Source organism: Trachypithecus francoisi, unplaced genomic scaffold, assembly GCF_009764315.1.
Source record: "Trachypithecus francoisi isolate TF-2019V2 unplaced genomic scaffold, Tfra_2.0 Lachesis_group5, whole genome shotgun sequence".
In the NCBI taxonomy this organism is placed as follows: Eukaryota; Metazoa; Chordata; class Mammalia; order Primates; family Cercopithecidae; genus Trachypithecus; species Trachypithecus francoisi.
The window spans coordinates 37,775,572-37,788,940 of record NW_022681470.1 but is presented as its reverse complement, the minus strand read 5'-3'; the positions used below and the strand labels follow the sequence as shown (position 1 = coordinate 37,788,940).

General features: G+C 46.0%; 1 protein-coding gene across 3 annotated transcripts in view; it reads right to left on the bottom strand.

Moving 5' to 3' along the window:
* Positions 1–4,816: 4,816 nt before the first annotated feature.
* The window catches only part of LOC117074679 (major histocompatibility complex class I-related gene protein), a 32,304-nt gene continuing 23,751 nt past the window's right edge, over positions 4,817–13,369 (bottom strand). For 2 of the 3 annotated variants that reach the window (XM_033196384.1, XM_033196382.1), the window contains exons 2-6: positions 11,886–12,146; positions 10,921–11,196; positions 8,719–8,994; positions 7,692–7,796; positions 4,817–6,138 (exon numbers count right to left, since the gene is read on the bottom strand). In XM_033196384.1, the coding sequence (XP_033052275.1) occupies positions 6,098–6,138; positions 7,692–7,796; positions 8,719–8,994; positions 10,921–11,196; positions 11,886–12,000 (813 nt within the window). In that variant the 5' untranslated portion in view covers positions 12,001–12,146 and the 3' untranslated portion in view covers positions 4,817–6,097. The remainder of the gene's footprint in view (positions 6,139–7,691; positions 7,797–8,718; positions 8,995–10,920; positions 11,197–11,885; positions 12,147–13,369) is intronic. The other variant, XM_033196383.1, reaches the window with a different exon arrangement.

Here is a 13,369-nt window from a genome sequence, read left to right as displayed (position 1 = left end):
CCATGCAGAAACAGATAAATACCAACACAGAATAGCTAAGTGTCAGTTGAGTGGCAGAGCTGAAAAGCACTTAGGAGTTTAGTAAGGGAATTATTTATCTGAGGATAGGCTATCAGGAAGACAAAAGGAAACCAGAGGATTAGAAGTTCCTCTGTCTCACTGAACATCTCTGAGTTCCTTGCTGTCGCCATCGCAACTGCCTATGGGTCCTCCTAGCCTAGCCCAGTGGCTGCAGGGAAGGAGGCAGTACTAGCCCTTCATCCTCCCCACATCCTTTGTTTCATGGCATGTTTATACTCAGGCCTTCCCATCTCACTTGAAAGTTTTATTCAACCTGTGTCTTCAGTATTACTATGAAAGCTCACTGTCAGAGCTTGCTTGCTTGCTTGCTTGCCTGCTTTCCTTCCTTCCTTCCTTCCTTCCTTCCTTCCTTCCTTCCTTCCTTCCTTCTTTTTCTTTCTTTCTTTTTTTGACAGAGTTTCGCTCTTTTCGCCCAGGCTGGAGTACAATGGTGCAATCTTGGCTCACTGCAACCTCTGCCTCCCAGGTTCAAGTGATTCTCCTGCCTCACCCTCCCAAGTAGCTGGGATTATAGGCACCAGCAACCACACCCAGCTATTTTTTTTGTAATTTTAGTACAGACGGGGTTTCACCATGTTGCCCAGGCTGGTCTCAAACTCCTGACCTCAAGTGATCTGCCAGCCTCGGCCTCCCAAAGTGCTGGGATTACAGGTGTTAGCTACCACGCCCCCAGCCAGAGTTGTATTTCTTCTCTTAGCAGAAAACCCAGGGACTGTTTTATAGAAATACATTCTAGATTACAATCTCTAAAATTATTTTCTGTGATGTGAGCTTGATTTTTCTATAAGCATATGTCTGGGCCATTTTTGTACTTGCTAATTTTCAGAACATCACTGTGCTCTGTTGCCTACAAAGTCTGGCTCGTAGGAGCAGCAGTTCATTTTGTCAATATGCATATCTACTGAGTGCCTACTATGTGCCAGGCACTAAAGTGTCAGGCCTCATGGTGCATACATTTCATGAATGTTTGATTAACTAATGAAAGCCATAATAATTTGATTTAAATATCACTATTTGTGGCAGATTATTAATAAGAAACTGGGGTAAACAAACTCTGTGACTTGAATGAAAATATGGTGTATACTGTGTCACACAGAAAAAACGAACAATTCCTTGTGGTTGGGGACAGTCTTTAAAAATGTCATCATGGCCGGGCGCGGTGGCTCAAGCCTGTAATCCCAGCACTTTGGGAGGCCGAGACGGGCGGATCACGAGGTCAGGAGATCGAGACCATCCTGGCTAACACGGTGAAACCCCGTCTCTACTAAATATACAAAAACTAGCCGGGCGAGATGGCGGGCGCCTGTAGTCCCAGCTACTCGGGAGGCTGAGGCAGGAGAATGGCGTAAACCCGGGAGGCGGAGCTTGCAGTGAGCTGAGACCCGGCCACTGCACTCCAGTCCGGACAACAGAGCGAGACTCCGCCTCAAAAAAAAAAAAAAAAAAAAAAATGTCATCATTAGGCCTAGAAACATGTCATCTTGTAGACTAATTTCGGTCTGTGAAGCTGTGCTAGTTTACAAATCTTTGAAATTTGATCTCAATTTCAGTTGCAAAGACCTAAATTGGATTAGAACAGCTTGCCTGTCTTCTTCAGGGATCCTCAGGGACCAGTGACCATTCAGTCTTTTAACAGTAAGGTGGAGGGTAGCCCATGTGCTCAGCCTTGGTGGGTTACATCTGGTTTGGAAACTTCCTGTTGTGTGTAACACACAGACTGTGCATCCGTAGCTGTTTTCTGAGTAATATGCAGAGTGTATGTGTTGGGTATTTTAAAGTACGTGAGAGGGTTGTATTTCAGCAGCTGATGGGATGCCAAATGTTTGACTTTTTATTATTCCAGCCCTTCAGATTTCCCCAGAATTGTCACCTTCTAGAGCATGTGTCTTCCCAGTGCATTCCAGGAATTCTCTACTTATGCCACTGCGATGTTGCTTAGAAAACAACAGAGCTTTCAGTCAGTTCAGGTAACCTTAGAATCTGCGCTGATGCCTCAGAAAGGAAGAAAGGCCAGGACGGCTTCGGCTTGGGTGGCAGTCTTATTTCTCCCTTGGTTTCACTTCCTTTTCCATTCTGGTGGCTTCCCATTTCACCCTGTAGCCTCCTCTCAGAGGCTGTTTGCCCCGTTCCCCCCGTCCCTGGATTGTTCCCCCAGTTGTTCCCACTCTCTGGCCCATTTGTGTCCTCAGAAGTCTGGTTGCTGTCACTGCACCTGCCTCAGATCCAGTGTCACCTCACCAGGGCTTCAGCCAGCCTGGCCTTCCAGCTGCCACCCAGCAGCTCAGCTCAGCAACTCAGAACCTTCTGGCCCAGACCTTCATACCCAACTCCTGCCCAGGGGCAAATGCAGAAGCCTCTGCTGGTGCAGCCAACATGGGAGTGGGGGCAAGGGGAAGAGGAACAGCAACAGCTCAGGGTGTGGTAAGAGTGCTCAAGGTGCTTCTCAGCTCAGGGCATTGGTAAGAGTGGGTGGAATTTACATGTTAAGAACTTTAATTAACCAAATACCCAAATGGTGACAGTAAAGTAAATTCGGACTAGTTATGTTTCTGGAAGGTTTCAGATATTTGGGCCCCCAAGATGGCTGAGAACTCATTTCTCAGCACCTCTTCTCGTAGCCTTCAAGAAAAACAGTGCCTCCTGTAAGAACCTCTGAATTCTATCTTTGTCTTTAATATATATGCGTTGGATGGGGTGGGGGTATTAATGGAATGTTTCAGATCACTAATCTCACAGACAATGCAATGACAAGATAAAGTTTATTAGATAGAGAATGTTAATACAGCTGAAACCTTTGAAGAATTCAGACCAGTCCTCGGACCATTCATCCTGTGCACCTGGAATGTTATATGATCCTGAATCGGATATTTCCCCTCTATGACTTCAGCTGTAAGATGACACTGTTCTTTTGTACCAGTACATGAAGACTAGCTAATTAAAATACTGTACTAGTTCATTCAAAAAGTATTTACTGAGTTGCTACTATGTATAAGGGATCATGCAAACAGACTGTGCAGTATTACACAAAATTTTAAAAATAGATTTCCATAAATAAACACCATGATAGGATTATGTAACATCTTTCAGGGAATTTTAACCATTTGGATATACTGATATACTACACAGTGGTTCTGGCTCTACCAGTCTAAATGAATTGACTTGTTTTTCTTTCCACCATCACTCCTCCCTTTCAATTCAATTCATTCATTCTGGTGTGCAGCCTGTTTCTATTTATTTTCTATTGGTATGACCAGAAATGCCATGTAAGCTTGTGCCCTGCACAAGGATAGATACCCCATTGGGGAACAAATGGGACCAAAATCCACTCTGTGTTCTGCTGGCCAAGCTGGGTGACCTGGCCTGGGCTGCGTCCTCCCAAAAGAAGGGTTTATTTTTCCAGTTTGCACACATGTGCTATTTGTGGGTTAGCTGAGGCCCTGCTCATGTCTTCGGTTGGTTCACAAACCAGAAACAGAATAAATGGCCAGAACTTAGTATTGTAATCAAACTAGATTTATAATCAAGGCACGCTGAATGGCATTATGGGTTTTATCCTGCTGCATGGCAAGGCGTTCATGCATGGGCTGTGCTCAGTGTCCTTTTTACTCAGCCACGCCAGCCATGGGGAAGCAGAAGGGGAGCTTGTTGGAGAAGGTGGCCTCAGTGAGAGCCTTGGTGTATTCCCCTGAAGCCACAGTTTGGGGCTTCTCCCTCAGCAGGAGTCCCCACAGTCTGAGTGTTTTTCGGAAATCTTGGGTCCAAGGGATCCCTTTTTTTTTTTTTTTTTTTTTTTTTTGAGGTAGAGTCTCACTCTGTCACCCAGGCCAAAGTGCAATGGTGTAATCTTGGCTCACTGCAACCTCCGACTCCCGGGCTCAAGTAATACCCGTGCTTCAGCCTCCTCCCTAGTAGCTGGGACTACAGGTCTGCACCACCAAGCCGGGCTAATTTTCTCTTCACAGTGCAACACTGCTTAAAAGATAGCATGGAAATTGCCCATGGCAACCCTAAAAACAAAATAAACACAACTGTGTTTCTATGCAACTCAACAGGCACCGGAAAAGAGAGATGTACAGTGGTAGCTTCATATGTGGAATTAAACGGGACAGTGGAGCAAGGAAGAAGCCTGGCAGGTGAGCTCTTAGAGGCCTGACACACTGAGGGTATCTTTTTTTTTTGGAGATGGAGTCTTGCTCTGTTGCCCAGGCTGGAGTGCAGTGGTGTGATCTCGGCTTCTAGGTTCAAGTGATTCTCCTGCCTTAGCCTCCCGAGTAGCTGGGACTATGGGCACATGCCACCACGCCCGGATAATTTTTTGTATTTTAGTAGAGACAGGGTTTCCCCGTGTTGGCCAGGCTGGTCTTGAACTCCTGAGCTCAGGGAATCCGCCTGTCTCAGTCTCCCAAAGAGCTAGGATTATAGGCGTGAGCCACTGTGCCTGGGCTGAAGGTATCTTTATCTGAGGCTGTAATGCTTAAAGCCAAAGGTCAAATGTCACAGTCAAGGTCAAGAGAGAGCAGAGGTCAAACCTGAGGTGCAGGAGAAAAGCCACTTGTCAAAGTTGGGGTCACTGAAGTAAGCATTAAGCTCAGGTGCAGACTCAAAACGGGGTCAGAGAAGTATGACCAAGGAATGTGTGACTGGCAGCCCCAGGGCAGGTAGCTCTACACGGCAGGGCAGGAGGTGAGTCAGGTGAGGCCTCAGGGATTGGGCAGAGTAAGAAACACTAAGGGGATGTTCATCCTCACCATGGGCTTCTATTGATTCCCAGTGCATATGTATGAAGACTAAGCCTATGCAGGAAGGCAAGTCATGCCCAGCTACCATGAGTCAGCATGGGAAAGGCAGAAATGAGAATTGAGCCTCTCCTGACACCAAACATACTGCTGCTGCTGTTGTTGTTATTATTATTATTTTGAGACAGAGTCTCGCTCTGTCACCAGGCTGGAGTGCAGTGGCCCGATCTCAGCTCACTGCAATCTCCCCCTCCCGGGTTCAAGCAATTCCCCTGCCTCAGCCTCCTGAGTAGCTGGGACTACAAGCACACAACACCATGCCCAGCTAATTTTCTGTATTTTAGTAGAGACGGGGTTTCACCATGTTGACCAGGATGGTCTCAATCTCCTGACCTTGTGATCTGCCCGCCTTGGCCTCTCGAAGTATTGGGATTACAGGCATGAGCCACTGCACCCAGCCATACCGTTATTTTTACACTAAAATAGTGCAGCTGGGTCCAGGTCTCTGTAGTTCCACTGGAAGTGATGATATGTCTGATAATTATTTCTCTTAATTTCCCACAAAAGAAAAAAAGGGTGAGACTACCTCCATAGATCCAATCAGGCAGATTACCAAGATTCCAAGCTCCCAGGCAGGGTTGCTGTTAACAGCAGGGGACTCTGGCTTTCTCTCAGGCCAGAAAATGTATAATAATAATCAGTCCATTCCCAGGCCATTGTAGAAACCTGCTGGCTACTTTCATGGGGTGATCCAATCCTACCTGCAGGGTCACAGTCATGGCGCCCATGATATTCAAAGCTCTGGTACAATAATGTTCCCATGAAAGAAGATGAATGAGAAAGGCCATTTTATGAGGTATTGAGGTTCCCTTCACATGGTGTTCAAGTGGAGGCTGGAGGCTCAAGTCCAAGGCATTGCAGAAGACAGTTCCTGCTCTGGATGAAAAGATTCCTTCCTGCTCTGAGAATCTCCAACTAGTTGCAAGTCATCATTGACAAATGGAATGTAGGGAAGTGTTGTGTCATCAGACAAGCTGTATTTAAAGTCAACTGTGATAAAACAGTCCATCAAAAGAGGCTGAAATCTGACAGTCTTTTTGGAGCCAAAGAACAAAGAACATTTTGTGGCTCCTATGTTGCTGCCATAAATGCTCAATCCCATTACCCTCATGTATGTTGTGGGTGTGGTCAGGAGCTTCAAGCACTGGGTTTGAGTCTATGGGGGACAGAGGAGAACATGGCTCCTACAGGAAGGAGAACTGGAAAAGAGGGATCTGCAATCATCGATCTGGTGTCGGAAGGTACATGGCTCCATTTTGCTCTGAAAAGAAAGAGGTTTTTAGTCAGATTACAAGAATGTTTCCTCACAGCTCAAAAATAAAGTATGCAGTGTTCAGCAAAATCTGAGAAACAGGCATCGACAGTTTTAGCCTGTTTTGTCAAGATTCTCTTAGTACTTGACAAACTTTAGCTCAAATTTGTAAACTCTGTAAGATAAAAAGCAGGAACTCACAGTCTGTATAATTATTGAGAGAGAGATGTCATTGTAAAAAAAAATTTTGTTTGTTTCACTATCATGTATTGGATGAGGATTAGTGCTGTACTTTACCTATGAAGAAAACATTAACGACCCATTAACTCTCTGAGCTGATTTTCTTTTCTTTTCTTTTTCTTTTTTTTTTTTTTTTTTTGAGACGGAGTCTCGCTCTTGTTGCCCAGGCCGGAGTGCAACGGAGAGATCTTTGCTCACTGCAACCTCCGCCCCCTGGGTTCAAGTGATTCTCCTCTCAGCCTCCTGAGTAGCTGAGATTACAGGCATGTGCCACCACGCCCAGCTAATTTTTTAAAAAAATATTTTCAATAGAGGCAGGGTTTCTCCATATTGGCCAGGCTGATTTCAAACTCCTGACCTCAAGTGATCTGCCTGCCTCAGCCTCCCAAAGTGCTGGGATTACAAGTTGTGAGTCACCACGCCCAGCCTCTGAGCTGATTTTCTAGTAAAGGGGTTGGTTTTACTTTGATCTAACAACATGCATTTGTGCAGTTATCACCTGAATTGGAGTTGAGGTCTATGTCTATGAAGGCAAACCAACCTTCTGGTCCACTTTGGGTTCAAAGCATAGTCTCATCAGTACTGTCCTGTGATCAATTTGAGCAATTAGTGAAGCCAGAGGCAGGAGATAACCTTACCAGGCTCTGTTGTAAGCTCTATGACAACATGGATCCTGTCTGTCTTGTTCATTGTCATATCCCAGCAACCAGTACAGTGCCTGGAGCACAGTAGGTCAATAATGTATACTTATTGAATGAATTTATGTTATTCCACATTATCAAGAGCCTATATATCTCCTACTTCTCCTCCTCTTTTCCTTACTCTAAGTGCCATTCTCTGAAGGTATCTACTCTTACACATTTAACATTTGAAAAATGAATTTACAAGGAAAAGGACTTTCATATGCTTGGGATGAAAGAATGGTGGTCAAAATGGGAAAACTGACTGAAGTCTTGAAACAAAGGGCACTGCCTCAGAAGTCAATAGTAATTAATAATAAAAACATGGTTTGGAAAAAGACAAATCAGGATCCCCATATCTTCTCTGACCCAACTTCTAGGGGGCAGTTCCCCTGGACAGATGTTGTACTATTTTGTTGATGTCAGGCGTCACCTATGAAAAGAGACCACTCTCCCTGCAAGCTTTATCCATGCTTTGTGTCCCCTACATGGTGGGAGGGTTGTCCCGGATACTTCTGTGATCCCAGCCTGAGAGCCAAGCCATTTCTGAATGGAGCATGGAGCAGCAGGTGCAGAAAATAAAACTCTGGAGAGACGCAGGAGAGTCTGCAGTCCCCTGGGTCCCTTCCATGTGCCTCTCACCTCGGGGCCTTCTTCTCCAGACTAGAACACCAACTCCAACCAGCACAATGACAAGGATAATGGACCCAGAGACAGCTTTCATTACGAGAGGGATAGTTTCTGATTCTGAAAGCAAGCAAATAAGAAAAAATTCACAAGTCCCTTCTGTGTTAACTTTCTGGGACTTTTGTCCCTGTGATCATCAGGAAACCCAACACCATTTTCCTTACTGTTGCTTCTCACTCATCAATCTGACTGCTAATGGAATATGTGCTTGCGTTTTCTTGTGTTAATTTTTTTTTTTTTTTGAGACAGGGTCTCACTCTGTTGTCCAGGTGGAAGTGCAGTGGTGCCATTATAGCTCACTGCAGCCTCGACCTCCTGGGCTCAAGCGATCCTCCCACCTTAGCCTCCTGAGTAGCTGGGACTACAAGGAGTGAGCCACTGTGCCTGGATTGTGTTTGATTTTTTTTTTTTTTTTTTTTTTGAGATGGAGTCTCGCTCCCTTCGCACAGGCTGGAGTACAGTAGTGCAATCTCGGCTCACTGCAATCTCCACCTCCCAGGTTCAAGCAATTCTCCTGCCTCAGCCTCCTGAGTAGCTGGGATTACAGGTGTGCACCACCACGCCTGATTAATTTTTATATTTTTAGTAAAGATGGGGTTTCACCATGTTGGCCAGGCTGGTCTCAAACTCCTGACCTAAAGTGATCCACCTGCCTCAGCCTCCCAAAGTGCTGGGATCACAGGTGTGAGCCACTGCGCCCGTTCGTGTTTAATTTTTAAATCTTTAATTTGTAATGTGGTAAACAGCAATAGATATAACCCACATCAACAAAAGCTCTTTGGGGTCCTCAATAATTTTTTTAATAGTGTGAAGGCGTCCTGGTTCCAAAAAGTGTGAGAACCACTTATTTAAAAGACCCATTCTAAGGCACACTGGGTGAGGCAGTGATCTATCCTCCCCTCCCCTTCCTGGCAGGGAGCATGGCTTCCTGCTCACCCCTTTCTCTAGGCTCTCTCCAGACAGCCACCATCCCTGTCCTTACCCTGGGGGACCTGAAGAACCATATGGACACCGCAGTGCTCCACATGGCAGGAGTAAAGGTTGCTGCTCTTAGGATCAAGCTCAACTGATGCCCACGTCTGATAGGTTCCATCCCCACTGGGAAGAATGTCTCCATAATCCATTTCTTGGACAATTTCTTCCCCGTTTTTCATCCATGTCATGTAAATTTCTGGGGGGTAAAAGCCATGAGCTTTGCAGAAGAGAGTTGTAACCCCTGGGAAAGTTTCTTTGCGATTCACTCTGACCAGTGGGGGCTCTAGGAAAAAGAAGCTAAAGTTAAATCAAAGTGCCTTATGTACTAAGCGTATAATATTAGAACTTGGCGACTGGCTTTCCTAATTTTTCTTTATTGCAGAAAACTTCTAAAGCTAAGAATGACCCAGAACTCAGGTTCATCAACAACAAACTTATTTATGTGTACCTGCCACAATAGCAAGGCGATAGGTAGTGAAGAATGTAGAGTTGGGCCAGGCTCCATCCTCTAAGGGGGGAAAGATATACAGCTTTGACTGTTTGGAAAGTGTGCTGGGGTTGTTTACTAGTAACCTTTGAAATACCTTTATGTGTCAAGGAAAACTGACCCACAAAACGTGTAAGTGACTGTTCCCTATAAGTCAGTCAGTAATGGACTGGAGATTAGAACTCTTTCTTCTCAGCTCTGTGTTTAGTGCACATAAATAACACAGCCATCCCTACTCAGTTTTGGCTCTGAATTGCCTTGTGTACTTGGGCTGGTATTTTGATGACTGCCATCAGGCACAAACATATGTAGTAGATCGTGCCATGGTTGTGCCTTCAAAGAAACTGATATCATAGAAGGGCTCCAGCAGTGACACCAAAGAAGTATCCACGTTCTTTGCTTCCTGGTGACTACCCTGTTAATTTTCCGTACAGTCCTGTCCTTAATGTTTCTTGCTGAAATTGGGTCATGCAGCCATACTGAGACCAAAGACACTTTCTGCGGGGACTGCTTCCCGCTCATCTCTGACTTGCCTCCTGCCTCCCTTATCATCGGCCAATCCAATACAGAGAAGAGCCTTTACTCCAACAATGCTTTCCTTGTCTCTTTACCAAGGCATGATATTTGGTAGCAGAAGAAGGCTTTCCAACATTAAAAGTAAAATAAATGCTACTAGGAGGGACTGTGCATTTTGACAGGGCCTGTAAGAAATGAATCCAATATCCTTTTCTAGGAGTGCTTTTTCTTTTTTTGTTTGTTTGTTTTTTTAGGAATGTGTTTTGACCAAAAGCTTGAAAATCCATTAGGACACTGAATGTAGATAGAGGCCGGGAGAGGGGAGCTTCCCATACTCTTCCCACACACATTTCGTCTAGGAGTTTCCTGGAGTCTCATACAGACATGATTAATTTTGAATAACAAGATCATACATGAAAAGTTCTGTATGAACTAAAAATTGACCAACCGAATCATATCTCCAAGGTATAAGAGGAACTCTTTGCTGAAAGGAATCTTATCATTAGTACTTTTTTTTTTTTTTTAAATAGCGTCTTGCTCTGTGACCTAGGCTGATCATGATCATGGCTCACTGCAGCCTTGACCTTCCAGGCTCAAGAGATCCTCCCACCTCAGCCTCCTGAGTATCTGGGACTACAGGCATGTGCCCCATGCTCAGCCATTTTTTTTTTAATAGAGATTGGGTCTCACAATGTTACCCAGGCCAGTCTTAAACTCCTGGCCTCAAGCAATCCTCCTGCCTCAGCCTCCCAAAGTGCTAGGATTATAGCGTGAGCCACCATGCCCAACCTCATTAATCCTTTAGTAAAGCAGAGACCCTCTGTTTGTCTTGGTAAATCCAGATTTTTATTCCTACTGGTGGTGTGTGAGCCTTTTGTTAACTAAACAGTTTGTAAGACTTACTCTATCGCCTAAAGAATTTCCCAGCTTATCATTGATGGAAGAATTTGCCTCAATAGACCCCCCAAAACAAGGTGCCCTTGGAGGTATTCCACTCTGTCAAGACAAGGGGAACTGTCAAATCTTGTCAAGATGCTGCTCAAAAGTAACCAGGGAAAGTTCTCATGGGGGCTCTAGCCAATATCACAATAGGCCAACTCAAGAGATGGCTTTCAGGATACAGTGGATATAACCTAGATTAAAAGAGTTACGTATGGAAACAGTTGTTCAGGCAATGTGGGAATGAGGCCTTCTCTTTCTCTTTACCTGTTCTTTGTAGGGTGTCGTTCCCGTACTCCAGGAATCTCTTTAACCAGGCAATACATTCTTTTTCCAGCCAATTCTTTTGATATTGCAACTCATGCTGATTGGCCTCCCATGCCCGCTTGACGGTGTGAGCCACATTATCTACAGCCAGCCAGGAGAGGCTGTCTTTATTGAAGATCAGGAAATCCTGCCCGTCATATGCATACTGCAGAAATCCTGTGGTGCTTCCATCCTCCAGCAGCTCACAGCCAATCATTCTCTGGTAAGTGTGAGACCCTGGAACACACATGCAAGCCCAGAGGGATCCACACAGGGACAGAGGTGGACTCTCAAGTGCTGGGAGTTGGGGCATGGCTGGAAGCATCCTCTGGTCTACAGTATGTCACCCTCCAGGCCTGCCGTGGCATCACTGAGTCCCCAGGAGGTCCCTCTTATCGAAGCCCACCTGACAGCAGGTATCTGTGAAGTACATTCTGCCTGTCAAAGGAGTGTGCTAATTCCCACCTTGGGGAATTATCCTGTAATGGGAATGACTGATAAGCTTTGTGGCTATTCTGAGTGCAGTGAAGGAGGGAGAGAGATAGAGGAGCCAGAAATACCCCTGGGAAAGTTACTGTCATTACGCATAAGCAAGTCACTAGGCCTGGCTACCAGGAAGTGAGATACAGAATGGGCAAATTTAGAATGGGAAAGGAGATGCATATCAGAAGCCTGAGTGGAAATGGGATGTGGATATGGATACAGAGATGGGGAAGAGTGGGTGGGACAAATGACAGACTGCTCCTGGCGGAGAGAGGGACAGTTCAAAAGATGCACAGGCAGATGGGAGTCCCTAAACTCCACCAACTGGATTTCCCAGGTTTTGCCAAAAGCCACAGCAGGTGCAAGTCAGCATCCGCTCATTGGAGGTCAGCCCAGGGCCCTCTGAGGGGTGGGGGAAGCGTCCATCCCTGCCACATGCACACCTGAGTGATTGTAGTGCCTCTGTAGGCGCTTCAGTTCCACCTTGAATGTCTGCTGCCAGCCCCTCAGCAGCTGTGTGTACCTCTCCCAGTGATCAGGCGCGAGGTTCTCGGCCATCCATGGGGCCCGCGGCTCCTTCTGCCGAGTGACACTGTCATATGTGGTGATAGGCTGCGAGTCCACATACCCAGCTGAAATAAACTCAGGGACCCCATGGCCAGGATCCGAAACGCCCAGGCGAAAATATCTCAGAGAGTGCGTCCCTGGGAAGGAGGCAAAGAAGGAAGACACGTAGGGTCCCAGACTCTCCAGATCCTTCAACTGCATTCATTTAGCCCCACACGAGTGCTCCCTACTCAGCTGTACCCAGGCCTCCAGGCCCCAGCTGCCATTTCCACTTACAGAACCACAGAACCCAGGAACCAGGGCCTGGACAAGACTAGAGCTCCAGCCTAGTGACTTGGAGCCTTTCTCGTTCAGGTTTGCAAATGCAGGATGGAATTTTATAGGTAATCTCAACTTGTAGACAAAATACAGAGTGCTGCTCTGGTTGTAGGGGAAGGGGGAAGAACACTCACTGGGGATACAGGGGGAGCTATCCCTGCAGGAGCCCTCGAGAACTCTGAAGGCTTGAAAACCCTGATCACACAGACCTCTTCTTTTACCGAAGAAGCCTCTGGTGAACAAATGAGGACCCCCACTCCACCTGTGTGGGTGCACATGTGGGCGTATACACACAGGCACACAAACACATGCATGCATACACCAGGTCATTCAGAAATAGAACTCTCCTATGGACTCTGGGTTCCTGAGAATGTTTTATTTTTATTTATTTATTTTTTTTGAGATGGAGTCTTGCTCTGTCGCTCCGGCTGGAGTGCAATGGCACGATCTCTGCTCACTGCAACCTCCGCCTCCTGGGTTCAAGTGATTATCCTGCTTCAGCCTCCCAGGTAGCTGAGATTACAGGCACATACCACCACGCCTGGCTGATTTTTTGTAGTTTTAGTAGAGACGGTGTTTCATCATGTTGGCCAGGCTGGTCTCGAACTCCTGACCTCATGATCCGCCAACCTCGGCCTCCCAAAGTGCTGGGATTATAGGCATGAGCCACCACGCCCAGTCGAAATTTATTTATTTACTTAATTTAATTTATTTATGTTTTTGAGACGGAGTCTTGCTCTGTCACCCCGGCTGGAGTGCAGTGGTGCAGTCTCAGCTCACTGCAACCTCTGCCTACCAGGTTGAAGCAATTCTCTGCCCCAGCCTCCAGAGTAGCTGGGATAACAGGCACTCACCACCATGCCCAGCTAATTTTTTTGTATTTTTAATAGAGACGGGGTTTCAACATCTTGGCCAGGCTGGTCTTGAACTCCTGACCTCATGATCCACCCACCTCGGCCTCCCAAAGTGCTGGGATTACAAGCGTGAGCCACCACGCATGGCCTATTTATTTTATTTACTTTTTATTTATTTTTTATTTTTT